At 37.9% G+C, this 27,732-nt stretch overlaps 3 protein-coding genes across 5 annotated transcripts in view; 1 reads left to right on the top strand and 2 right to left on the bottom strand.

Annotated features, from left to right (window-relative positions):
* LOC145550060 (semaphorin-4E-like) overlaps window positions 1-19,414 on the bottom strand; it is a 61,039-nt gene extending 41,625 nt beyond the window's left edge. Inside the window, exons 1-3 of the mRNA XM_081603489.1 lie at window positions 19,315-19,414; window positions 19,049-19,108; window positions 18,527-18,672 (exon numbers count right to left, since the gene is read on the bottom strand). Coding sequence (XP_081459615.1) covers window positions 18,527-18,622 — 96 coding nt within the window. The 5' untranslated portion in view covers window positions 18,623-18,672; window positions 19,049-19,108; window positions 19,315-19,414. The remainder of the gene's footprint in view (window positions 1-18,526; window positions 18,673-19,048; window positions 19,109-19,314) is intronic.
* Window positions 1,417-12,995, bottom strand: LOC103459978 (semaphorin-4E-like). The gene is made up of 16 exons (XM_081603499.1): window positions 12,528-12,995; window positions 11,921-12,091; window positions 9,575-9,674; window positions 9,133-9,278; window positions 7,982-8,044; window positions 7,797-7,892; window positions 7,296-7,398; window positions 5,569-5,658; window positions 5,348-5,490; window positions 4,450-4,625; window positions 3,555-3,705; window positions 3,252-3,474; window positions 2,476-2,594; window positions 2,239-2,405; window positions 2,115-2,164; window positions 1,417-2,020 (listed from the first exon to the last, which is right to left on the bottom strand). The coding sequence occupies exons 3-16, from the start codon at window positions 9,669-9,671 to the stop codon at window positions 1,509-1,511; spliced, it is 2,136 nt and encodes a 711-aa protein (XP_081459625.1). The 5' UTR covers window positions 9,672-9,674; window positions 11,921-12,091; window positions 12,528-12,995; the 3' UTR covers window positions 1,417-1,508.
* Window positions 19,415-20,037: 623 nt separating the features above from the next.
* The window catches only part of LOC103459977 (semaphorin-4E-like), a 29,246-nt gene continuing 21,551 nt past the window's right edge, over window positions 20,038-27,732 (top strand). Inside the window, exons 1-10 of one of the 3 annotated variants that reach the window (XM_081603486.1) lie at window positions 20,038-20,146; window positions 20,978-21,055; window positions 22,769-22,868; window positions 23,244-23,389; window positions 23,971-24,033; window positions 24,117-24,212; window positions 24,658-24,757; window positions 25,665-25,775; window positions 25,869-26,017; window positions 26,562-26,737. In XM_081603486.1, coding sequence (XP_081459612.1) covers window positions 21,029-21,055; window positions 22,769-22,868; window positions 23,244-23,389; window positions 23,971-24,033; window positions 24,117-24,212; window positions 24,658-24,757; window positions 25,665-25,775; window positions 25,869-26,017; window positions 26,562-26,737 — 968 coding nt within the window. In that variant the 5' untranslated portion in view covers window positions 20,038-20,146; window positions 20,978-21,028. The remainder of the gene's footprint in view (window positions 20,147-20,977; window positions 21,056-22,768; window positions 22,869-23,243; window positions 23,390-23,970; window positions 24,034-24,116; window positions 24,213-24,657; window positions 24,758-25,664; window positions 25,776-25,868; window positions 26,018-26,561; window positions 26,738-27,732) is intronic. The other 2 variants (XM_081603484.1, XM_081603485.1) reach the window with 2 other exon arrangements.

Raw genomic sequence — 27,732 nt, 5'->3', positions numbered from 1 at the left:
AATGTGAGTTATTACACATTTCTGAAAAGAAACCAATAATAATCCATTATTCTTATTACCTGATATCATGTTACAGTTTCTTGTTTCACCTCTAAGTACTTCCACAAGTGTAAGAGTAAGTGTAAGTATTCTTATAATCAAACCAACATCAACCACTGGTTAAACCAATATTAATTATTGGCTTAATTATACGTTATTATTATTAATGTAAGTATTTTACTCTGGGTTTTATCCAATCTCTCAAAACGTTTAGATTTTATTCTTTAAACCTTTAATGGTTTGAAATAAGGAATGGTCTGAACTATTTTTATACACATGCAGGCTGGAAACTTTCTTTCTCTTTCTTCAGGAAACCTGCTCTTCCTCTTCCATGACTCTCTTTCTGCCTGACTATGATTTTTTATGATTAAATATAAAAAATAAGAATCTAAGCAAAGTTTGCAGGACACAATAACAATACACACAACCAGATTAATTTTATTACCGTCTGACTCTACTGTTGGGTCTTGATGTCACCTGTGTAATTAATTTTAAAGGTAACTTTATTCATTGTTAATATTAAACTAAAATCTCCAGCATGGGGAAGTGGGATGAGCTCAACTTTTCTCGACACACTTTATAACGAGTCATAAATATTCATGAAGACTTTCTCATGTTTATGACGTGTTATGTTTGTGACAGTGTCCATCCATCCATCCATCCATCCATCCATTTTCTTGCACCCTTTTTCCCTCAGTGGGGTCGGGAGGGGTGCTGGTGCCCATCTCCAGCTAACGTTTCGGGCGAGAGGCGGGGTACACCCTGGACAGGTCGCCAGTCTGTCACAGGGCAACACAGAGACACACAGGACACACAACCATGCACACACACACTCACACCTAGGGGCAATTTGGAGAGGCCAATTAACCTGACAGTCATGTTTTTGGACTGTGGGAGGAAACCGGAGTACCCGGAGAAAACCCACGCAACGCACAGGGAGAACATGCAAACTCCATGCAGAAAGACCCCAGGCCGGGAATCGAACCCAGAACCTTCTTGCTGCAAGGCAACAGCTCTACCAACTGCGCCACTGTGCAGCCTTGTGACAGTGTCATGTCATTCTTATTCACACCACGTCAAATAAAGTGTTACCAATTTTTTTAAAAACAGAATTTTAACAGGTGAAGCTAAATCTGCCACAAGAGAAGTTTTGTGTAGAACGAATTGCAGACAAACATGTTTGTTTTATCTAAAGCGCAAAATGTTGTAGTTTCTTCTTAATTAGTGCTGTGTCGTTCTTTTGACAAATTGACTTTTAGAACTTGTATACACTTGTAAACAATTAATCAATTACTAAATTAAGTAATGATATCAATAATCGATTTATCCAATTAACCATTTTAACCTTAGTTACAAGCATAGATAACCACACTTTAATCATTTTCTTCATTTATTTTTACAGAGTTGGTTGCAGTGATGAACAAAGTGTAACCGCAGTGGGTTGTTCTGTTATCGAACAGAAATCTGTATTAAAAAGTATATTTTTCTCTCTCTTTCACCCAACTTGGTATGGTTTTCTTAGTACCAGGATCACTCCCACAGCTGCAAGACCCCGTCTTTCCGTCTGATTGCTCAGTGCTAGCATCACTCACACTGGTACTGCCAACATGGTTTCGAGTTTTCTGCTTCCAGCATAAGTAGCTGATGAGCATTAAACACAGCACACAAAGAAAAGCTAACATGAAGGTAAATAGAGCGTGAATCAAGTTTACCCCACACTCTGAAATCTTAACATTGTACTGGATCACCGCCTTCCTGTGCTCTCTGCCTTTAACTACTTCCATTGTCTCACAGGTGTAAAGGCCTACATCAGCGGAGGAAGGGGTTAAAACGAGTCCCTGGCTGAGCAGAATGTGTCGGGGACCGGGCTCAAGGATGTGACCAGAGAAGCTCCAGCTGATGGGGAGATTGGTATCAGGGGAGCAGGGGAGGAACTGTGCGACGTCAACTGTGAGGTGGATGTCAGTAATCGGCTTTGACACTGTAGGAGAAGAAAAAACAGCCATAAAAATTCTCTTACTACTCTCCTCGCTAAGGCAAATGTGTGTAAAGAGCTTTATGTGGGGAATACTTGCAATTAAAGCTTGAGCAAATTCCAACATCACCATCAATGAGGTACTGGAACCTGCCACAAATAAATGAAATTCTCTGATTATAAACGTAGCACACAGTGAACATGTCTTAGTTAGTGCGACATACATGGAGGACTTTGAAGCACCAGCAACAGCAGCACACAGGCCTCTGAGACGGTCCCAGCCGCAGTATGGATCTCTGGCTATAAGGCAGTCATCACAGGATTTGTAGCGGCTGCAGTCCCTCAAACTGAGCTGAGCAACAGCAGTTCTAGTTGCGCTGTACAGCTGACCCTGCAGATCATCAGAGTTCAAAGGTTAGCTCCAGGTCCATTTAGTCTACAGACATGTAGCTGTAACCTACGCTTCTAGAGGAGAGCTGGAGGAAGTGAATGGGCTGAGGATCCTGAAACAGCTGCAACTCCTCAATGATTCGCCCTCCATCATCATCAGACCACACCACCTTCTGCAGCCAACCAGAGTCTAGAGGACCAAACAAGTTTTAAAATTAAAACTCAAAATTTAATTTTGAGTTTTAATTGCCTCGGTAGAGGCATAGCTCTACAGCAGGAGATGCAAATATCCATCAGAGGGAAAAGGGCAGCAAATAATTCCTTGAGCTTCCTTTACAACCCTCTACCACCTCAGCCTGTCTGCAACAGTGCAGCTTGCATATCATAGTGTGATGCAGTATGTCAGCTGGCTCTCGATGGACGAGCAATAGGAAGTCAACAGTAGCTTCCTCAGGACCCTCAGGAAGCGTAGCCACTGCTGGGTCTTCTTAATGACTGCTGTAATGTTTTCAGTCCAGATGTCAGAGGAGGTGAGGACATCAGGAAGCCTGATGGTGTGGACACTTTCCACACTCTTGATATTGATGTAAAGAGGGGCTGGGTCGGTGCTTTGCTTCCTGAAGTCAATGATGGTATCTTTGGTTTTCTTGGTGTTCAGAGCGAGTCTGCTGCTAAGTAGTTTTTACTGTGTAATGTTATAAACTGCACTCCAGAACTTTCTTTTACATTCACAGTGAAACTGCATGTAGTTTTTGCTTGTTCATTGGTCAATACAGCCATTCTCTAGTCTGATCCTGTCAACAACGCCAAGATGTGTTAAGTCATCATGTATGATTCAGTTACTTACTGTTGCCAATAAGCATGATGATGTGCTGCTGTCCATCCAGAGAGGTTACTTTGTCAACAACGATTCTGGAGAACTGGGCTGCAGACTGGACCAGCAGGGGCCTCCCAGTGATCGGGGTCACCTCTCCCTCCATCAGAGAGTGACTCATCATAAAATTATGGACTGAGTCATGTAGGTTCTTCGAGACCTTCACACCCACGGCTCGCATTCCATCATTAATACACTGATAATACAGATCAGAGATCACATGAGGTGGATCATTTCTTTACTACCATCTTATATTGTTGTGGTCTTGGTGCTTACTGAACGAGGATAGAGGGTAGGCCGGTCTCCTTTGTAAATGACCCAATTGCCAGTATTATCAGTGGTCTTAAAGTCCCCCCTAAAAACTTCCTGGATGTCTGACAGCTTGTAGGCGCAGACAGCGAACTGACTGCAGGAACTGAACGGCTTCCTGAAAAATTTAGAGAATCATCTGAAAATGACACATATCAGCACTGACCCCCACGGCTGCTAAAGCTTTACTTACCCCTACACCCCACTGCCAGGCTAAGCATCGTTTGTTTCTGCTTTTATTTTAAAAAATCTTATTTTTATTTCTTTAAATAAGAGACAGCAAGCATCTCTGCTGCAGTGAGCATTTTACGAGCAGGGCAGAATTATTCCTGTGTTGTTCTGGTATTGTTTTTTTTATAGGTTTATTAGTTGACAAATTGGACAGGGAGCACAGACCATCACACCACTGGCAGCTCTGCGTGTTTACCGCCTCACACATTGTCACTGCTCAATCTCTGAAGTTTACCTTGGCATGGATCGCACACGCCTGCTTTCACTCAAAATGGACACAGGCTCACCTTTATGGACATTTACATCAACTCTGTGTGAGGATGAGGATCCATGTTTCTTTGGGGAATTTATTAAGGTAAGAGTCAAGTTTAAATTTACCACATTTGCTCTGCTCATGCAGCTCAATGTGAACACAAATGTTCTTTATTAAATAATCCTTGAACAGGCAAATTTTTCCAAATATTTTCGAGTTACCACAGAAATGGCAAGTGTTTCTACCTTAACATCATGGCAGTTGAACAGTAAGACTCAATTTATTTTATTAACAGTAAAGTTGCAATAAAGTTGCAAATGAAGAGGTTAACAAAATCTGAATTCTTTGCACATTGAAACATGAGGAGACATGACTTACGGGTTTATGGTGAATGTTGCGTAGAAGATGCTGTCCATTATATTATTTTTATCTCGTAGAAAAAAGACGTCCTGCATCAGAGAGTAAGAGCCTATGTCTTCAAACGGGCAGTCCAGACGGGCTTTCAGGAAAGAAGTCCACTCTTTCAACAAGACACCTTTTCCTCCCTCGTCGCTCTGAATTGGCACAAATGTCAGACTTTAATACTGATTCATGCGGTGCTTAAAGGGAGTTTAGGTAAGGTAATTTCATTTATATAGTACATTTTCTGCAACAAGGCAATTCAAATTAATTTACAGGAGATTTGAGATAGCCAGCAAGCCAAGACCAAGACAAGGGAGCCAGATTCAGAATAAAGAAATTTTCTTTAGATCTGGCAGACTTAAATTTTCCATCTACCCTCGAGTCTAATTTGTTGTTTCCAATTGGTCAAAAACTAGCAAATTCTCCAAGATCGATTCCATTCGGCTATTGAGTTTTAGCATCCAAAGTTTGCCTACGAAAGAATCGCATGCAACTTGCATCTCAGTCTCACAGGTAGCAAACACTCAGACTGACTCAGCATGTCAACCTGAGAGTTCGCTAGTCGACCCAATAAAGCACAAATTTGTCGATATGCCAGGTATCCGCCAACGCCAAAGAGCAGAAGTCCTGTTATCATGAATCCAAATAAATCTAGAATGTACACTCTGGGTGTGTCCTTGCAGGAGAAGTGGGTTCTTCTGTGCCTAGTCTTCTCGTTGAGAAAACTTGATCATTGAGAGACCAACGAACCACAATTTGTAGATTTGGAGGATGTGCAAAGAAAGGCTCCAAAAAAGCAGCAAAAACAGTGCAAGGAGGATGAGAATGGTTAAGGAGAGCGAGAGAGAAAAAAAGGTTTAGCATTCAGACGTACTTTACACACTCGTGCAACTCTCGACGTTTTAACTTCGTTCAATTCAGCACTTTTCTCGGTGAAGAACAAGAACAAGTGGTCGTCCTCTTTGTCCTCTGAAGTTTTGCTTATTTCAACCATGTGTATGGAAATCATGGCGGGATCTAAGTTCAGACAAAATAAAAAATGAAGTGAGGTTTGACAAGAATATATATTTTAACTGGGTCAAGTGACCACCTCACCATGGAAAAAATTGTGTCCCATTGCATTCTTCATCTCTCTGCTCCCATGTCTTTGGAAAACATTTTCTTTTGCGGTATATAACGTCTTTCCTAATGATAGCAGAGGAAAATGTTTAACAATTTTTACACTAATCACTGAAAAATGATTCTTCAGCAGAGGTGGGATCCAGTCAAACCATTAGCCTTGTGTACAGCTGTTCAGTACTGGAGAAAAAATATTGTCTTAAACTGGATGCACACATTAATCAATATTACCACAATTCATGACAGTGTAGATATGCAGGAATTAGTATGTATTTTGTTCTAAGACAAGCAAGCACAAAAAACAAAACACCTTACCATGCAATGCACTGGATAGAAGACAGCCACAGCGCAAGACATTATGAATGAATACGAACTAGTTTGCGTTCAACCAATGCTTGCGATTCTTTTTAAAAGTTGTCATTTTCACTGTCTTTGATAAAGGCTGATGGTCCACTCCATGAATACATGTCTCTAACAGAAGCCTCCTTCTGTCAAAACTGTGTTCTGTGCCTCAGTAGGTTGCAGTTTCCTTTGGTTTTTCCTCTGGTTTTTGTTTTATTATGTCGTTTCTGAATGAAATCAACTGATGGTGGTGGGCAAGCCCATTCAAAACTCTAACAATAATACAGACTTCATGATATATCTGACAAGAATCAAGGCTTAAAACATTATGCTTGTTAGTAATTTTACAATAATGAAAGTGGAACAATTTCTTGTCAAAGGTTTTTATTGTCCTCTTGAAGAGACATGATGGGTTTTACTATACTTGCAGCTGCATATGACCAGGTTGTATAGCAGTATTTTATATGAAAATAAAAATAATTGCAGAATGGGTGGATGGATGGATTTTCTGGCATGAACAGATAACACTGTATCGTTTGAATATAACTAACTGTACTATTACATGTAAACAAAATTCTGGTAGGTAATTAATGTAAAGACCGAATAGGATGGGCCCCAAAATGGAGCTTTGTGGCACTGCAGCAGAACAATTAAGGTATGTGAAGTTTTATTCTCCAATATATATGTATTCTATTTGAGTGGCATGAGACAGCAGCATTTGAGAAATTAGAATTAGACAGTTTTTCCAGCAAACGTTCATGGTTAACGGTGTCTTCAAATCTAAGAATATGGCCCTGACATTTCCACCCTCATATTCATGATTTCTTCTAGCTATTACATGAACTTTGCTATGTACATTTGAGTGCATGAAATAAAAAGTAAAATAAAATGTGAAAAGAAGTTATTGCTGTTAATTATTGATTAACTTTACAAACGGTATCCATAATTAGGGTCATAAACTTGTGGTGAACTAATAAACAGCCTGAGTTTAGAAGTTGCATTGAGTATATAATAAACTCAATTTGTTTTGTCTCTTGCTCCTGTTTCCTGTTTTTTAACTGGTTACAATCCAGCAAACCAAAAACTAACTTTTTTTATACTCTGAAGGCTTTGAAGCATCAAGAAGAAAATGAGATATCTGAGAAGAAGCAGCAGCACAGCTGGTTGATGTTGTATGTAGATATGAGTAAATGTATAACCATGGAGACGTAGGAAAACAACTAAACATTTCATAGGATGAAGTTTCTCAATGCTCACCTGCTGTTTGGTCAAGAACTTAACAAATGATGAATCCAGACCAGGAAGCACCGAGATACTGAGCGAAACATCATTAGGCCTGGAATAAAAAGTGTTGCACCAACCTTCTTCCATAAAGGAGGAGAATTTTTTTCTGGGGTTAGAGGGAATTATCCCTATGCCACTGTGAGTTGTGTTCTCCATGGTGATATGTCCTTTGTCGACCATCTGAAGAAACATTGAAGAATTTATAATAATTTAGAAATTATGTTACTTATTCCCTGTGATGGACTGGCGACCTGTCCAGGGTGAACCCCGCCTCTCGCCTGAAACGTTCGCTGGAGAAGCACCAGCACCCCTCCTAACCCCACTAGGGGCAAGGGTGTAAGAAAATGGATGGATGGATGGATATTACTTATTCTTCCATGCATCTGTTTTAATTATGAGGGTAAAATGAGAAAACAATGCAAAACTCTTAAGACCTACACCCATACACATGATCCATGTTTTTACATCCTTTCCTGTTTTATTGCAATAAACTAAATTCCTCCTACACAGCAAATGCCCGGCCGATGGTTCTGGTACTACAAGACAGCAACCCAGCCTTAGGTATGGGAGGAACGTACCAGGTGTGTGCAGGTAGGTTCGAGTGCTTTGGTTCCACAAACCAGAATTCTGCCATCATCCAGAGTGTGCATCATTGTGATGTAGTTGTCACATTCCTGTTAGAAGAACAGTTATTTAAATAAACAGACTGTTAAAATGAGGGGAAAAACTGATCATTTCTTTATTTTAATGTCCAGTAGTGTACCTTGGTGCTATTGCCTTTCTCCAGGCACTTTAATTTGTCTTCAGATCTTGCCGTCCAGTTAGTCTAAAAGATATCAATCAAAAACTCCATGTGGCTTTCAGGAAATGTTTGTGAAGTTCCTTTGTGTCTTTTTAATATGAAAGTAAAAAAATGCATCTTATGGGGGCGCCATTAGTAAAGTTACACAGTCAACAATAAACTGGCTAACACTTTGACGGGCTGTGCATAATACTGACATGACACTGTCATAAACGTGACATAACACCTGTCATGATTATAAAGGAGTCTTTATGAATGTCTATCACTGTTGTCATGAAGTGTTATTCGTTAAATAATGACACTTTTAATGCAAATTTGCGTTAATGGTGCAATAAAAGTCCATTGAAAGTGTCAACTTTGGAACTTTATGACAGGTGCAGTCATGTTTGTGACAGTGTCAGGTAAAGTCTTATGCACACTCCATCAAATAAAGTGTTACATAAATGACAATAATATGGGTTCATTATTTTGTCATGAGCAGGTTAATTTTGCAAAGTCGTGTTTTCACCACATCATTATTTTATAAATAGTTCATTATCAAACTGCATATATAGATGTGAAGCAAAATATCTAGCATAAAACTAAATTTTCATAGGTATCAAACTAAATATTAAGCCCGGAGATAAATATTTGGCTATGTAGCTATACTTATTTGTGTATATTTAAATATGTAGTTTGTAAACTAAATATTTAGCTGGCGTAGAGTTAATCATGTTTGGAACTAGTCTGCATCCTAACACACTAGTAGGTACTAGTTTAGGTACTACTTAGTTAGCTTTCTAACAAATAATTTAGCTTTAATTAAGTATTTAGTTACCAAACTAAATATTTTGGTTAAAAGCTACATATTTACTCACAGCTAACTAAATATGTAAGTTACAAACGATTTAACTTGCTAATTACATATTTGGAAACCGTGATATTTAATGATGAATGAATAACATGACTGGAAAATTAATCCTCATTTTTTCCTCCTATGACAGGTTAAATTACCCACATTATTGAATCAAGTTTGTTACCATGTAACTGTCAAAACGTCACCACATAGTATCTCTTTACATTTCATTTTGTGTACTTTCATTGAAGTTTCACCACCCAAGCCCAGTTCCTACCTCGCTGGTCTTCTTGGTGATGTCATCCAAACTGAGCGTGATGACTTTTCCTCTGGCTCCGATGAAGAGCAGACCGATGTCTTCTCTCACCAGCATGGAACTCAAACCGTTCAAGTCAGGCTCCTTAAACACCTTCAGTTTAACATCTGAGGGAAAGAATCCAACCGGCATCCTCAGGTTACTTTTGAAATCAGAGCATTTTCATAAACCTCCGAATTTAGTTTAGTTCTCTGCATTTTATTTAGAGATATCAGAGTAAGAGGGGTTAGACAGCATCTTCATGCTACACTCGTATTATTTTCATATTTTTAATGCACTTCTTTGTACTAGTTTGTCACTCTGAGTCACAATGAAACACATGACAAAATATGGAAAGGTCGACAGGGTGTGAATACTTCTGCAGTGGTCTGGACATTTCAGTGCTGCTGCAGAGACGCCTCACCTGAGAAGAAAACGCTCCGGCGGGGATTCAGGCTTTGGGCTGATCCTTCGCTCATAATGATCAGGACATAAAGGAGTGCTACCTGGCTCTTCATCATGACCTCAGACAGGAAGTTAAGAAAAAACACATTTCTATGACAGTTGTTATGGAAACAGCAGTTTATTTCCTGGTTAATAATTAGATGTCACAACTTCAGATAGTTATAAGATCTCAGCTAAAGCTTCACAGAAACATTATGGGTTCATAAATTATGAAATATCAATCCTTAGCATCTGCAAGTGATATACAGCTTAATTTAATGCACTTCACTGTAACGCATGCACGTCATGCTTTTACCATTTATCACCGGGGGAGCAAAGATACCACAATCATTTCAGCAGTTGATTGCAAATTTAAATAGCTTTAAGAAGTGCATTATGGAAAGCGGTCGATTAAAACATTTAATTTTCTAAAATACAACAATATTTGTTTGCTTACCTCTAACAGGTGGAAATGAAATGCAATGTAAAGGCAATTTACATCTGAAAACTACAGAAACCAAAACATGTTTACTTTTAAAAAACATTCCAATGTTTAAAGGTGAATATAACTTCTTTAACTGACAGTACTGTATTAGCTGAATGTATTAAGGTATATTAGAAGTAGCTCTCCTGATGTACTTTTAGGAGTGGTAACACAACACTGTACTGTTGTATTTCCCAGTGGAGCGGAAATCCTATCATTTTTACTCCGTTTTCCATTCTTACAATTATTATGTTACAATTATTATATTATTTTTATAGAAATAGAAAAAAAATTGGGGCCTTGTCAATTACAATCCCTCAGTCATCGCATGCACAAGGATTAAAAATATATATCCTAAAACAATACAGTCCTCCACTCCCAGACCACACAGGGTTTGCAGTTTCTTTAGTTGAAATGAGAAACAGGAGGAACTCCGGAAGAAAATCGTCCATGTCTCAAATGAAGGTGGTTTTCTCTGAATCAAAGCCCGTCCACTCTTTGACTCGCAATATGAGTAATTATCTCAATTGTATAACACATTATAAATGTGAATATTGTCAATGATCAACAACTTTTGACATGCTTTATTGTCATAGTTAACCACTGTCTGACTTTATCTATGTGGCTTTCCAAGTTGAATTGATAAATCAGATTCAAAAATATTCACACTCCGCAGATTATTTAACCACGTAAGCCTATTTTGAAATCTTTTTTTATGGGTAAATTAGTATCTTAATACTGAAAATAAATTGACAAAACAGTTTTAATGAACGCTTCATCATTCATAGCAAAGGAATTTTTGGCAACACTTTATTTGACGGGTTGTGAATAAGACTATCATGACACCGTCAAAAACATGACATAACACCTGTCATGAACATGAGTAGGTCTGCATGAATATTTATGACTGACACTTTATGACACTTTGTCATAAAGTGTCATTCGGTAAATCATGACACTTTTAATACAAATTTGACATTATTCAAAATATCTTTGTTGTGACAACTTGACATTAACCAAAAATCATCATATGTCATTAATATGTCATAATAGTAGTCATAATAATACTATTAAGTGTTGTTACACTGTCAGAAGGTTTAACAAAACAGTAATTAATATTTCCCCCTACCTGAAATAAAGCAGAACAAGTAGGACCAACAATAAAGATTTCATTAAGCTTTATTACACTGTCAATTGATTTAATAACAGAGTCATTAATAATTCCTCTTACATCAAGTGAAACAGTTAGCAACAGTTATAAAGATGTCATTAAGTATCATTACAGTGTCAAATGCTATATTAGCAGTGCCATTATGTGTTATTACAGTGTTATTAATATCATCTCTTACCTCAGGTAAAGTGAAACAGTTAGCAACAGTTATAAAGATGTCATTAAGTGTCATTACAGTGTAAAGTGCTATATTAACATAGTCATTAATGTTAAGTCTTACCTCAAGTGAAGTGGAAAACACTGGACTACTTATAACTACCATCATAGCTGTAGAACAAACCATTTGTACATTAGAATAAAACTAAGGATTATTTGTTCTTCAATTAGAGGGTTTAACTTCTGGTCAGTATATTGTAACTCTGAAATACTGTTGGAAAAACTAAAACAGAAATACTTATTGAGCATTTAAAATTATTTCCACCTAGATACTCTGGCTCATGGCTTAAGAAGTTTATTAATAAAAAAATAGATTAAACACCAGTTTTTAGTTGTCTAAAACATAACTTATTAACTCAACTGCTGGATGTTGATTCCTGCTCCCCCTTCCCCGCTTATCTGTCTCCTCACACCCCACTTCACCTGGAGAAAATAGTAAGACAAAAATGACTTACCTAATTTTCTTGGGGAATATTTCAGCTGCTTCTTTCTCTTTGGTCAAACCGGATCTTCTTTCTCTGGTGGCTGGTCCTCATTGTCATCCTCCACACTGGTAGCATGTCTACATTAGCCAACTTTGCCCCCCCCCACCACGTGTCCTCAGGCTAACATGGGTCTTCATGTGGCTAAAGTTGCCAAAGCAAAGAACACAAGCACTGTCACATCAGCCAAGTTGCTAAATAATGCAGATAAAGGATACCTTTGACTAACATATTAGCTTTTAATTAGCTAGATTAAAATTGGAGGGAAAAAACAATTTGCCTGCCTTTAAAATCTGTTTAATATTAAGGGCTAACGTTACAGTAATGAAGTTTAAGAACTTAGCTAACATTAACTTATAGCAAGGTAGGATTGGCTTGAATTGCTCATAGACAGCATCTTCATGCTACACTCGTATTATTTTCATATTTTTAATGCACTTCTTTGTGCTAGTTTGTCACTCAGTCACAATGAAACACAAGAGTTTGTGTTTGCAACATGACAAAATATGGAAAGGTCGACAGGGTGTGAATACTTTTGCAGTGGTCTGGACATTTCAGTGCTGCTGCAGAGACACCTCACCTGAGAAGAAAACGCTCCGGCGGGGATTCAGGCTTTGGGCTGATCCTTCGCTCATAATGATCAGGACATAAAGGAGTGCTACCTGGCTCTTCATCATGACCTCAGACAGGAAGTAAAGAAAAAACACATTTCTATGACAGTTGTTATGGAAACAGCAGTTTATTTCCTGGTTAATAATTAGATGTCACAACTTCAGATAGTTATAAGATCTCAGCTAAAGCTTCACAGAAACATTATGGGTTCATAAATTATGAAATATCAATCCTTAGCATCTGCAAGTGATATACAGCTTAATTTAATGCACTTCACTGTAACGCATGCACGTCATGCTTTGCATGCTTTTATCATTCATCATCAGGAGGAGCAAAGACACCACAATCATCTCAGCAGTTGATTGAAATTTGGGAAATTAATGAATTATTCACAAAATGTTTCTCATATCAGAACATTTTTTGTTTTTTGCTTAGTTAAGCTGTTTATGTTTAGAAATAAAAAAAATAAATGTTCCGGTGAACTGCTAGGTAACCACTCCCCTCTGCCACTCCCCTTTGTTGAACCTTTCTGCAGCTCCTCTCTGCCTGTTAGTGAGGAGAACAAGGTGGACTCAATCTTCAATCTCCTAGCAATCAGAGTGCAGCTACTTTTGGTGTGACTGACCTGTCACTCCTGTTTGAGAGCATGAGAAGCAAACAGTGCTGGTAGCATGCAAATTCAGAACTGTGTAAAAGTTTCTACAAACTGTGAAAGACATCCGGTAAGCCTCACAATGCTGCTGCTCTTTGCTGAATTTCATTGGAGCAGCAAATGAACTCTGATTGATTGTTGCATCAAATTGTTTAATCTTATTGAAGTGAAGCTAGTAAGTTAAAAATAAAAAATACACTTGGTGTTTATTGGTTGAAGTAGAAAGAAAAACGAAAGAAATGTTGGTCAGAATGTTTGTGAAAATATTTAACAAAATGTTGATAAATGCTAATTTATTTCTTGCCGTTGAATTTTACTATAAAATATTTGCTATTTATTATTCTTTTGAAATAATTGGTTTAAAGGGGTAGACATCTGATTATTCACAATGTATTTATCTTGTTAATTCATCCATTCAGAATGTAATGGATGTGTTTCTGTTTCTTTTGAGGTTTTTCACCTATGGGCTATGGACTATGTGCTATGTGCCATGTGCTATATGGACCATCATACAAAAAATAAAGATGAGTCAACTAAATTAAAGGCTCGTTGAGTGAAATCCAGTTCAGACTTCACAGTAGAAACTATCCCTTTCAAGTGGGGAATTGCACCACAGCAAACCAAACCTGAAAAACTTGACAATAAAAGTTTTAAACATATGTGTTTAATAAATGCATTTTCAAATACATTTAAATAGTTTATTTTTCTAAAATAAAACAATATGTGATTGCTTACCTTTTATGGGTGGTTATGTAGAGGCAATTTACTTCTTATAACTGAGAAACCAAAACATGTTTATTTTTTAAAAAATTCCAGTGTTTAAAGGTGAATAACTTCCTTAACAGAAAGTTCTTCATTAACTGAACATATTAAGAGTGCATCTCCTAAAGTACTATTAATTCAATTCAACTCAATTAAAAAATACTTTATTAATCCCAAATCAAAATTAAATGTTGTAACTCATTAATTTGGATTCTTCAAAGAGTTATTGAAGATTGTGATGATCTTGGCAGGAAAGAGCTCCTGCAGCGATTTGTACTGCACTGAACCTGAAGAAGCCTCTGACAGAAGATGCTCTGCCTTCCCAAGGCATGAAGAGGAAGGTCAGGGTTATCCTTAATTGTTTTGATCCTATGAAGAGTCATTTTTTTCATAATCATATTTGGAGTGGTAGTACTACAGTGTACTCTTTTCTTTTCTTGAATGATATTTTTGGTGGGGCTGCACAGTGGCGCAGTTGGTAGAGCTGTTGCCTTGCAGCAAGAAGGTTCTGGGTTCGATTCCCGGCCTGGGGTCTCTCTGCATGGAGTTTGCATGTTCTCCCTGTGCATGCATGGGTTCTCTCCGGGTACTCCGGTTTCCTCCCACAGTCCAAAAACATGACTGTCAGGTTAATTGGCCTCTCCAAATTGCCCCTAGGTGTGAGTGTGTGTGTGCATGGTTGTGTGTCCTGTGTGTCTCTGTGTTGCCCTGCGACAGACTGGCGACCTGTCCAGGGTGACCCCGCCTCTCGCCCGAAACGTTGGCTGGAGATGGGCACCAGCACCCCTCCCGACCCCACTGAGGGAAAAAGGGTGCAAGAAAATGGATGGATGGATATTTTTGGTGACCCTGGTCACTACAATTAACTTCACCAACTGAAAAATTACCTTGTTTTGACCAAAAATGGACCAGACAGAGCTACACTTCTGGTAATCGGAAGGTTTTCTAAAAAATGTGTTTTGCATATGCTTATCCTGCAGTACTTTATGGAGATAAAGAGCTATTATTGGACATTGTCATACGAAGTACTTTACCTTATTCTTTTTATTTATTATGCATCACTGTACAACATATGCAGATACATAGAAACAGTACATTTTAGAAAAACAAAAGCAGTACTGTAGATTAATGAATTAAGATGTATGACTGTCTGTGTGCATTTTCCCTGCATTTATCATGTTTGGGCATAGCATTAGTTTGGATGTGCAGATTAATCCTCTAAGTCTTTGAATTTTTGTGCAGAGAAGTTGGTAAATTCACTGCGGCAGCGTAAGAGTGGAGTTCAGGTGGTTCAGTCCCAGGAGGGTTTGTGAGCCTGTTGTACATAAAGCTCGAGCACTGCTAACATTTGTGCTTCTGATTTCCACAAAGAACATTTCCCCAACATGTTTTAGTGTTTGAGTGATAATTTTGCACTCTTTCTTTGTAGATTTCAAAATAAATATGAAGTAAAATTTTAACACCATTTCCGTTCAGCCCTACGACAAAGATTTCTTTCACATTGTCTGATTTGGGCATTTCTCCACAGAGACTTGTTCCTACCAGGCAAAACCTTCACTGTAATGGGAGCAATAAAATCAATGCCATCTTAAATTTTAGAATGGAAGTTATCCACCACCTCATCTACAAAGTTGCAGCATAGAAATGAGGCGGAAGAGTTCATAAATAAAGGTTTTTGCTAAGTGAGTCAACGGATAAAGTGCTTTCAAAGATAACAGAGAAATAAAAGGTATTTATAAAAGGTAAAGGTAATTTTAATTGTATAGCACATTTTCAGCAACAAGGTAACACAAAGTGCTTTACAAGAATTAAAAGGAAATGCAAACAAACAAACAAACCAAAGGAAAGAGCAAAAGAAGAAAAAGCTAATGATGTTGATCTAAAGTAAATAAACTAGATTCCTCCTGTTCAGGGTTGGTAGATCAGTATCAGTAAGTATCCTCTGGTCTAATCCCTGTTCTGGTTTGGAAGAACAGGAGTCTAAAATGTAGCTGCTAAGGTAGTTATTCTGGGTTCCAAGTTCGAATCCCTGTTCTGGGTTGCTAAATAAGAGTAAGTTTTCTCTGGACTTTCTAAGTACGCTCTAAATTTGTAAAAGTAATGAGTACTCCACGGTTACTGAGTAATAATAAAAACTAAATGTTCCTGTTCGTTCCAATTCCTTTTCTGCGTTGCAATAATGGGAGTCTCTCTGCATAATAATCTAAATAATCTCCCTATTAAATATTGGTCTAAATAGTGAGTACTCTACAGTTCCTAAAGAATGAGCTAAAGAGTGCCTTTTCTGGGTTAAAAGTGAGCACTCCACAGTTTCTAAAAAAATAAAAAAGGAAAGGACACATTAGGACAACATTCAGACAAATCAAAGACACGAGTGAAGGCGGTGACGTCACAGGGCCATGAAACCAGGTTGCTCAGCCTCTCGGCAGAAGACTGATAAGATGTTTTCTAGGAATGTCCTTGGGAACGGTCAGCTCCACAGCTGCATGGATAACAGGAGGAGGTGAGCTGGGAAGGAGTGCTATGCTTACATATCTTCAAGAAGATTGGAAATATGCAGCCCTTCCAAGGCAACACAGGGAAAGCCAATTCAGATACAGAATGTCTTAGGTTGGATAGATTATAAATTTCAAACTTTCCGTGTCTAAACTAGATACTTCCTGTTCAGGGTTGGTAGTGTCTCCGATACATCTCGTTTCACAATTATCCAAATTCGTTTGGTCATTCCACTGAAACAAAACTAGCAAGGTGTACAGAAAATGGATAGATGAATATTACTTTTTCTTCCATGCATCCCTTTTAATTCTGAGGGTAAAATGAGAAAACAACGCAAAACTCTAATACCTTAGTGATCCATGGTTTTACATACATTTTATTGCAATAAACTAAATTCTTCCTACACAGTAAAATGTCTTTTTAATATGAAAAGTCAAATATCCAATTGGGTGCCATTTGTAACGTTACGTTTGTAACGGCAATAATATGGGTTAGTAAGTTCGTCATAAGAGAAAATAAATAGCTTCATTTTACAAAGTCATAGCTTCAAACTAAATATTTATCTAAATATATTTAGTTTGAAAATATTTAGTTTGGAGCTAAATATTTATCCTAATAACTATATAGCTTCAATCTAAAGTTCAGTTTAACACACCTGGATTAAATAATGGTTCAAGGCCCAAGAACACCACTGACATGTTGAAAAGGTTGTTACCACCACGGACAGAACTAAAGTATGCAGGATGCCTGGCCTCGAGGGCACCACTGCTCTAAATATTTAGCTAACAAGTTAAATATTTGTCTTCAACCTAAAGTTTTAGCTTCAAAATAAATATTTTCACAATAATTATATTTATCTCTGAGCTAACTAATTGTGTACATTTCACATTTAGCTTTCTCTGAGCTAAAAATAGTTTGGAGTTAAATATTCAGCTTGGTCACTAAATTTTACTGTCCAGTTTTGAGCTAAATATGTAAATAGCAGCTAAATATCAAGTTGGTAAACTAAATATTTATCTTGCTAATGTCTTGAACGTTATCCTATTCAAAGACAAGACACTAAAAAAATCAGAAACAACAAAATGCATATTGTCATTGTATTTATTCAAAAGGCTAAACAGCGATTTGAAGGCTCTCAGACTGAAGACAAGCTTACAGAGTGAAAACAAGTTTCTTATATCTTCTCCAGCATGACAGTTTCACTTGCTTTTTTTACGTCAGCAACATATTCAAAGTGAAAACACGCCTCTGCAGAAGTCTGATTACACTTCTTTCCATAAAAACAAAGTTCCTTTTTTCTAAGTCAAAACCGCAATATTCACACCTCAAAGGTCAAGTTTAAAGTTTTACCACAACACTAAATGTTTAGTGGGAAACTATATTTATTAATGAATAATAAATATCAAGGTGAAAATATGACTGAAAAATGAACCCCCATTTTCTTACAATAGGACAAATAACCCAAATTAATAGTTAATTTTTAACAACACCCTACAATATCCCTAAGTATTGTGTGTACTGTCCAGGTTCACCACCATAGGTATCAAACTAAATATTAAGCCCGGAGATAAATATTTGGCTATGTAGCTATACTTATTTGTGTATATTTAAATATGTAGTTTGTAAACTAAATATTTAGCTGGCGTAGAGCTAATCATGTTTGGAACTAGTCTGCATCCTAACACACTAGTAGGTACTAGTTTAGGTACTACTTAGTTAGCTTTCTAACAAATAATTTAGCTTTAATTAAGTATTTAGTTACCAAACTAAATATTTTGGTTAAAAGCTACATATTTACTCACAGCTAACTAAATATGTAAGTTACAAACTATTTAACTTGCTAATTACATATTTGGAAACTGTGATATTTAATGATGAATGAATAACATGACTGGAAAATTAATCCTCATTTTTTCCTCCTATGACAGGTTAAATTACCCACATTATTGAATCAAGTTTGTTACCATGTAACTGTCAAAACGTCACCACATAGTATCTCTTTACATTTCATTTTGTGTACTTTCATTAAAGTTTCACCACCCAAGCACAGTTCCTACCTCGCTGGTCTTCTTGGTGATGTCATCCAAACTGAGCGTGATGACCTTTCCTCTGGCTCCGATGAAGAGCAGACCGATGTCTTCTCTGACCAGCATGGAGCTCAAACTGTTAAAGTCAGGCTCCTTAAACAGCTTCAGGTTAACATCTGATGGAAAGAACCCAACCGGCATCCTCAGGTTAATTTTGAAATCAGCATTTTCATGATATTTAGCTCAGTGTGATTGATGTGACTGTATGCCATCCTTAATGTTTTTGACATTGACACAAACGTGGACTGCATGCTTACAAAACCATAACATTAAAGACTGGCAACAGTCTTCTATGTTACATATAAGAACTACTGATTAAGCAGGGCAACACCACTTAGAGTGAAATAACGTACATTATGAAATAATGTGCATTATTTCACACTGCAGTATCGGACCATGCCTCGTCATAGCCAATCTTCAATCAATCTTTTGTTTATAAGATAATATAAACAGATGATGGTGCCATCTGCTTTCCAGCTGTGCTCTACCCACCTCTGCCCCTTCTTCACCTCTATGCTCCTCCCTCCTTCAGGCTTCCATCCGTTCTAAGACCTCCACCACCAGGGAAAGGGAAGAAGACCTCTCATTGCAAAATGCTTGTCCAAGCTCATCCCAATTCACAGCACAATGTCTTTTGCCGGTGTCTGATCACCACAGGACTTTAATCGTTTCATGTCAATACAACTTTTTAATTGCAGTTTTTTCTTGTGTGTGAATCTCTCTAGGTTGTATTAACTGCTGCTGCAGAGACGCCTCACCTGAGAGGAAAACCCTCCAGTGGAGTTTCAAGCTTTGGGCTGATCCTTCACTCATAATGACCAGAACATAAAAGAGCACTACCTGACTCTTCATCATGACCTAAGACAGGAAATGAAAAAAAAAACATGATTTCTTAGACAGTTGTTATAGAAACAGCAGTTTATTTTTTGTTGTATTAAGATGATCTAGCTATCAGATAGTCTAGCTTCAGTTGAGGTCCTGAAACGTCTCAGAAACATTATGGATTCATACATTATGAAATGAGTCTCATTTAAATTATTTTTTTTTCATTCAGGTCTTTCAATTAGCATCTATAAGTGATTTACAGCTCAGCTTAAAGCACTTTACCATAAAAGACGCCACTATAATGCATCCTGAAACACAAGTCATGCTTTTACCGTGACATACATATTTTATACCACAAGGGGGAGCAAAGACACCAAAATCATCTCTGCAAGAAATTGAAATGTGGGAAACTAATATTTGATTCTCAAAAAGTTTCTCAAGTCAGAACGATTTTTTATAAACAAATATGTTTATCTTTACAAATGTACATTATTTAAAAAACATTAAAAAGTGCATTATCAAATACAGTTGATTAAGACTTTCAAAATTTGATTGCTTACCTGTTATTGGTGGTTATGTAGAGGCAATTTACTTATGAAAACTAAGGGAAACCAAAACATGTTTATTTAAAAAAAAACATTCCAATATTTAGTGGTTGATACAGTTGATACAGAACTTTTGGTTCAGAACCAGAACTTTGTTGCAGTTCCTGTTTTCAAAAATGTTATCAGAAGTAAATTGCCTATACATGACCATACATCACAGGTAAGCAATCACATCTTGTTTTATTTAAAAAAATGTAATGTCTAAATCGACCATTTTTGATAATGCACTTCGTAAACATATTTATGTTTTCAGCGATGTAATACTTTATTTACAAACAAACAGCTTAAATCCAAACAGAAATCTAAGGCTGCATTTACACTGCAGCCTGAAGTGACCCAATTTCGATTTTTTTGACGTAATGCAACGTGTATCCGATCTTTTCATGACAGTCTGAACAGCACAGGTCAGATTATTTTCAAATGCGACTCGGGCCACTTAGATATCCGACACATATCCGATTCAGACGCGACCTAACGTTGATGTCGCATTCATCCTACCTGAACGCCAGTGATACTCAACAAACGACACTATAATGCACCCTGATACACAAGTGGGAAGAATAACAACAAACATGGCAGACTATAATGAGGATCAAGTTGTTGATATGCTGCAGATGTGTAAGCTAAGCTCCACCGTTAGCCTCCATATTTACTTCCACAAACACTGAGCACTTTTCATAGCGGTTGGCAGAACACTGAGAACGCTGACACTATAGCGCCCTCTGCTCCGCATGCGGGACACTTCCAGGTTGTTACCCATTCAGACTGCGGAACACATACAGGTCGCATATGTTTAGAGGTGTGAACAGCCATGACAAAAACAATCCGATTTGACAAAAAATCGGAATTGGGTCATTTCAAGCTGCAGCCAAAAAGTGTTCTATGAGAAACGTTTTGTGAATGATTTATTAGGCTGTGTTTACACTGCAGCTTAAAGTGACCCAATTCCATTTTTTTGCCTAATGATCTGTATCTGATCTTTACTTCGCAGTCTGAACAGCACAAGTTGCTTGTATACCCGATACATATTTGATGTTTTCAAATGCTCTCTACTGCGGGACACTTTCAGGTAGATTGCAGTTCACACTGGAGATCACATACAGGTCGCATATATTTGGAAGTATGAACGATCATGCCAAAAAAATCTGATTCGATAAAATATTGGAATTACTTCTGGCTGCAGTGTGAACGCAGCATCAGATTCCCATATTTCAATCTTCTGTAGAGATGATTGTGATGTCTTTGCTCCCCTTGTGGTATAAAACGTGAATGTGATGATAAAAGCATGCAGAACATGAATTATATGTTTATGGTAAAGTGTATTGATCTAAGTTGAAGAGCACTTACAGATGCTACAGTGGGAAACTCTGATATTTATTAATGAATAAGTAACAAGGTGAAAATATGACTTTGAAAATTGAACCCGCATTTTTTTCTTTCAATAGGACAAATAACCCAAATTATTAGTTAATTTTTAATTAACTCTAATAATAACACTATTGTAATAATGAAACTTCTCATTGAAGAGGTCGGAGGTCACATGTGGGGTACCCCAAGGTTCAATCCTAGGACCCCTCTGATTCAATATCTATGTGCTCCTACACAGATGATACATAGCTCTACATTATGATGTCACCAGGTGACCTTTGACCCCAATCACTGAACAGATGCTGAGAACAGATAAATGTGAGGATGTGTCAAAACTTTCTGAACAGAGACAAAACTGAAGTTATTATCTTTGGACTTAAAGAGGAGCGATCTAAAGTTATTAAGGTTAGAACTAAAATACATAGAAACTAGAGATCAGGCTGACCTCTGACCTCAAAGCCACATGAAGCCGGTTCCACAGTGGACCTTCTAGCAGCTGCAGAACGTTTCAGGCCCAGAGGACGAAAGTCTCCGACCAGAGAGACTCATCCAGGATTTAGTGGCTTTGATTCCTGCAGCAGGTCAGACTGACAAACCAGAAGCTGCAGCTGGAGACCTGAGTAGAACCAGGAGGGTGGAGACGCCACCTGGTTCTAGAAAACCCAGTTCTACACCACCTGGTTCTATACCACCTAGTTCTACACCACCTAGTTATACACCACCCAGATCTACACCAACCAGTTCTACACCACCCGATTCTACACCACCTGGTTCTACACCACTTAGCTCTACACCACCTAGTTCTGCACCACCCAGATCTACACCACCCAGTTCTACACCACCCAGTTCTACAGTCCTTCACTGAGAGTAGAGACTTCAAACTAGTTTATAAATCACTGAACAGATTAAAGATCTGCTGCTGCTGCATCAACCTGCTGGTTCTGCTCTGCATCCAGAACCAGAACCAAACATGATAAAGCAGCATTCAGCTTCTATGCACCATAAATCTGGATCAAACTTAAAGAAAACTGCAAAACAGCTGAAACACTGACTTCCTTTAAATCAATGCTAAAAGCCCAAATGGTTAGAGCTGCTTTTGAATCGTAATAATTGGAACATTGACCAACTTATTTAATGTGCATTTGCTTGATGAGCTTAATGGCATTTGACAAAATGTAATGTTTGTTTTAATTGATGTTTTTTATGATGGAAAGGTCTTTGAACTCCCTTGTTGATGAAATGTCCTACACAAATAAACTTGACCTGATTTAATAGAAACTCCAAACTTATGACTATGTTTCTGTGAAGCTACATCTGACAGAATCTGTGATGTCGAATTATAAGACAGGAAATAAACTGCTGTTTCCATAACAACTGTTATAGAAATGTGCTTTTTCTTTACTTCCTGTCTGAGGTCATGATGAAGAGCCAGGTAGCACTCCTTTATGTTCTGATCATTGTGAGTGAAGGATCAGCCCAAAGCCTGAATCCCCGCCGGAGCGTTTTCTTCTCAGGTGAGGCGTCTCTGCAGCAGCACTGAAATGTCCAGACCACTGCAGAAGTATTCACACCCTGTCGACTAAGGTAGTTTCTAAACCCAGAAGTTTCCTAATTAATAAACAGAGTCCACGAGTGTCAATGTCACATCAGGCTGCAGTGTGAACGCACCCTAAGGGGTGTTGCCCTGCTTAATCAGTAGTTCTTATGTAACATAGAAGACTGTTGCCAGTCTTTAATGTTATGGTTTTGTAAGCATGCAGTCCACGTTTGTGTCAATATCAAAAACATTAAGGATGGCATAGAGTAACATCAATCACACTGAGCTAAATATCATGAAAATGCTGATTTCAAAAGTAACCTGAGGATGCCGGTTGGATTCTTTCCATCAGATGTTAACCTGAAGCTGTTTAAGGAGCCTGACTTGAGCGGTTTGAGTTCCATGCTGGTGAGAGAAGACATCGGTCTGCTCTTCATCGGAGCCAGAGGAAAGGTCATCACGCTCAGTTTGGATGACATCACCAAGAAGACCAGCGAGGTAGGAACTGGGCTTGGGTGGAACTGGGTGGTGAACCTGGACAGTACACACAATACTTAGGGATATTGTAGGGTGCTGTTGGTAAAGTAATGCGTTATTAATCCTGTTACAACAGAAAAAAATCATGCAAACACTTAAAAATTATGCAAGTGATACAATAACAAACACCTTAGTGACAGCTACCACATCAATTAACTGTGAATATCTCCATCATTCTTCATAGTTATAGAAAAAAACATTTAAATTCCTAATAGAGGATGAAATGCTGACTATTTCCTGATATTTATATAGGTTTTTCATAGGCTTTATAGGGTCAAAATTGATATCTCGATACCAGCTTCAGGGATTTTGGAGTTGCTCATTCACTGCTACCAATAAGCTAAATGCACTGTAATGGCAACACTTTTAAGGGGGCAGGTTTATGTGCTTTCCAGCCACATAGTAACATTTTATAGCACAATTAAGTAATTATGTACTTCAGTTGTTTTAAAAATGTATATATTTCAAACATGACTTAAAAAAATTAGACTTCACAACTTAATAGAGCAAACAAATTAACCTCGTGGTGTGTTTTGTTTCAGACTGAATGGATGGTGACGTCTGGAGAAAAATCTGAGTGTATAGTTAAAGGCAAGAGAATAGAGGTACATTGCAGCACATTAACACGAGGAAATATGTGAATGAACTTAAAATGTTCTGTTTGGAGAAATAGCTGTTCTTCTAACAGGAATGTGAAAACTACATCACAACACTGCATACTCTGAATGATGGCAGAATCTTCACGTGTGGAACCCGTGCATTCAAACCTCTCTGCACACACCTGGTACGTTCCACTCATAACTAAGGCCCCATCGACACAAAAGCAAAAATGTTTTGTCATTTAGACAGTGGATCCACACATATTTAGTGTCTTGGGAAACCAGAAACAATTATTTTTGAAATCATACTTACTTACACCCTTTGTGGTGTAAGTAACACAGGACACACATTGCTCTTAATTAATTACAAAAATATACAGTGCTTGTTTACATGTACGCAAGACTTAAGGCTGGAGTTGCGACACCAGAACCATTAGCTGGGACGATGCGCTGGGCTTTTATTGTGTTGGCAGAATTTTGTTTATTGTAATAAAATAATGGCATTAACGGTATAGAGATATTAAAGTGTTGCACTGGTTTTCTGATTCAATCGTCAGAATTAAAGCAGATGCATGGAAAAATAAGTAGCATCATTTCTAAATAATTCTAAATTATTTAATGTTTCTTCAGTTGTTCGAAGGAGGAAATGTCACCATGGAAACCAGAACTCAGGAAGGCAGGGGGAGAGCTCCCTTTAGTCCCCATGAACACTTTGCCACAATGATGGATGGTTGGTGCAACACTTTCTCTCATGTCTCTCAGTGTTTAGCTCAGGATCTTAATGTTTCCTTACCTGGAAGTTCTTGATCAAACAGCAGGTGTGCATCAATAAACTTCATCATATGAAATGTTTAGTTGTTCTACATCTTCATAGTCGTACATTTGTTCTGACCTGCATAAAACATCAACCAGTGAACTTGCACTCCTCCTATTTCTCTGAGATCTCGCTCTCTTCTCGATGCTTTAGAAAGTTAGTACTATTTGGACTATGAGCTGCAGGATTGTAACCAGATCAAAAACAGAGGAAACAGGAGCAAGAGACAAAACAAATGGAGTTGATCAGATACTCAAAGCAACTTTTAAACTTAAAATTGTAAGGCTGTTAATTAAATCACCACACGTTTATCATCCTTGTGATAAACTATGGGATATTGTTTGTAAAGTTAAACAGAAAGTAAGAGATAATTTGGTAAAAACATCAATAAATGGGAGTACATTTTTCAGTCATTTTCAGTTTTAGCAAGTAGCTCAAAGTCTCCACAGATGTTGTGCATAAGAGATGTAAAGTTTACTTTCAAGCAAATGCCTCCCAAAGAAATCGTAAATTTTTCTGCCAGCACCCACTGCTGTCCTCTGAATGCCCCCTGACGTTTTAGGTTTTAAACTTTTTAATCAGCTGCTAAAAAGTCTATTTGAGTTTAATTCTTTTCCTCTCAACCTGACTTTGACAAACAGAGGACTTCCTCACCACTTCCAGTTCAAGACAAAGGCAGATTATCGTGTCACTGTTATCAGTTTTTACTCTGGTACTAAACAGCTGCAGTTCATTGTTTCAGTAGATCCGACCCATGCTGAAGGAATGTTTTTGTAATGATCGGTTTCAGAAAATGTAAAACTTTTTCCTCTTCTCACAACAGAAAACACATTATATTCGGCTGGTTCTGTAGACTTCATGGGAAAAAGAAAGATTTTCCTGAAAACCGGACAAAATTATCTCTCTACTGAAGAAAAAATATCTTGGTTCAATGGTAAGGTAACTGCTCGACCCTGTTAAAGGTTCCTTTACTTCAAATTCTATCCTGTAAAACATAACCCCATAATTTTAAATGTTATGAACTCAGACCCCATCATGATTTCCATATACGTTGCTGAAATCAGCAAAAGTTCAGAGAACAAAGACGATGACAATTTGTTCGTGTTCTTCACTGAGACTGCTGTGGAGGAACGACGCAGCAACCTGCGTTTGTCGAGAATTGCACGAGTGTGTAAAGTAAGTTTTTTTAAACATATTTCTTAAAATTGTCACCATGTCATGACAGTATGTATGAGAAGGATAAGCTGTGAAAAGATGGATCTCCTCCACCTCTTTTCTGTGCTACTATTGTTATCTGAAGAAATGAACCTCTCCTGAGCCATCCAGATGCAAAACAACCAATTGGAGCCTGGAGGAAGGTCTTAGCGTTGCCAATCATCCTCATTCACATGCTCATCATCTATCCCCATGCTAACTAGCTCATGGGCAAGCAGTACACACCTAGCACTGCTAGCTGCAGCACAGCAGAGAGCAAGGAGAGAGGGTGGGGTTTGCAGCACCACACAGAGGGGTGACTGAAAGCGCTAAGACCCTCTTCCTGGCTCTGAGTAGCTGTTTCGAGTTAGCAATGGGAGCATTGGCAGAAGGTGGAGATTGTTTTTTTTAAGCTCCATCCTTAAAAGAAAGGGTGCAGCAGCTCATTCAAGATACAGATCTGTAAAAATATTTTTATAAAAATTACATACTGCAGCTTTAATGTGTGACGTTTGTGTTGATTCAGAGTGACTTGGGAGGCTCCTCAGTTTTGGACAAAAAATGGACTTCTTTCCTGAAAGCCCGTCTGGACTGCCCGTTTGGAGACACAGGTTCACTTTCTCTGGTGCAGGACGTCTTTCTCCTCAAAGATGAAAATAATGCGACAGAGAACCTCTTCTACGCAACATTCACCTCTAGCCCGTAAGTTATGTTCCAAGGTGCGGAGTTCAGAATTTTTTAACCTCGTCATATGTAGCTTTGTACAGCGATAAAAATAAATTTATTCCGATTGTTCAGTTGCCACAAAGATAGAGTAAAAGACTGCCGTCGATTCTGAGGCATTTGCAGAAAATTTGCCTAATCAAGGATTTTTCTGTAGAGCGCATCTGAAATATTTTAAAGAAAATTAAACCTATGAAGCTGAAGTACCTGGGAGCAATGCTACTAGAGAGAGTCTGGACTCTTGGTTACATAGAAACAACTGCTTCCTGGTGGCATGGTCAACAAGGACCAAACGGCTTCCATCATTTCTTCTGCTGCCATTACTAAAACTAAAAAACATATTTGAAAGTACAAAGAGTGTACATACTCAGTGATAAAAATTATATTGTTTCTATTAGTTTCTTATAAAACATGTTCAGAAAAACAGTCATTATTTAAATCATGAAGTTGTGTGGAAAAACTAAGAATAACCCCTCAATGTGCACAGGTGCAGAGGAATCTCCTTTGGCAGCAGCAACCCTATTATGATGAGGGTTTCCACCAGACAACTTGCTAAGTCCGGTGGTTGGGATAATAAGGGGGTCCACCATGTTTTTGTATTAAAAGATGTTAAGTAGACATGAAGTGTAAAAATATTACTGGGTAATTATATGTTACGGAAAAACATCACCAGTGAAACGATATCAAAACCCATAACTAGTCTTAAAAACTAATTAAAAAATGCAATTAAAATGAACATCAATAATTTGCACTTCTGTTTAATCCAAACTAAGCCAGCGGCTTCATCGGGCCCTCAGGGCTTCAGGGGCCATAAATGCTGATATCTTAACACAGATACTGTAACATTTATTTATTGAGATAATCAATGTTGCTGAATTTGATTTAATGGTTTAACACGATGGGCAGTGAGTTGAGATGGAAATGCTGAACATAATTCTGTCCACAAAGATAAATAATTCTCAATGCGCAAATGG

The sequence above is a fragment of the Poecilia reticulata genome, chromosome 22 (assembly GCF_904066995.2).
Source record: "Poecilia reticulata chromosome 22, P_reticulata-male-v2, whole genome shotgun sequence".
Classification (NCBI taxonomy): Eukaryota; Metazoa; Chordata; class Actinopteri; order Cyprinodontiformes; family Poeciliidae; genus Poecilia; species Poecilia reticulata.
This window is presented reverse-complemented; position numbering and strand designations above follow the sequence as displayed.

Coding starts and splice junctions, on each gene's coding strand:
- LOC103459978 (XM_081603499.1), bottom strand. CDS start 9,671: ATGATGAAGAGCCAGGTAGCACTCCTTTATGTCCTGATCATTATGAGC. Junction 3,706..4,449: donor GCAACATTCACCATAAACCC/GTAAGTCATGTC, acceptor TAAATTTTTCAG/GAAGCCGTTCAGTTCCTGCA. Junction 2,165..2,238: donor GGTGCTTCAAAGTCCTCCAT/GTATGTCGCACT, acceptor TATTTGTGGCAG/GTTCCAGTACCTCATTGATG.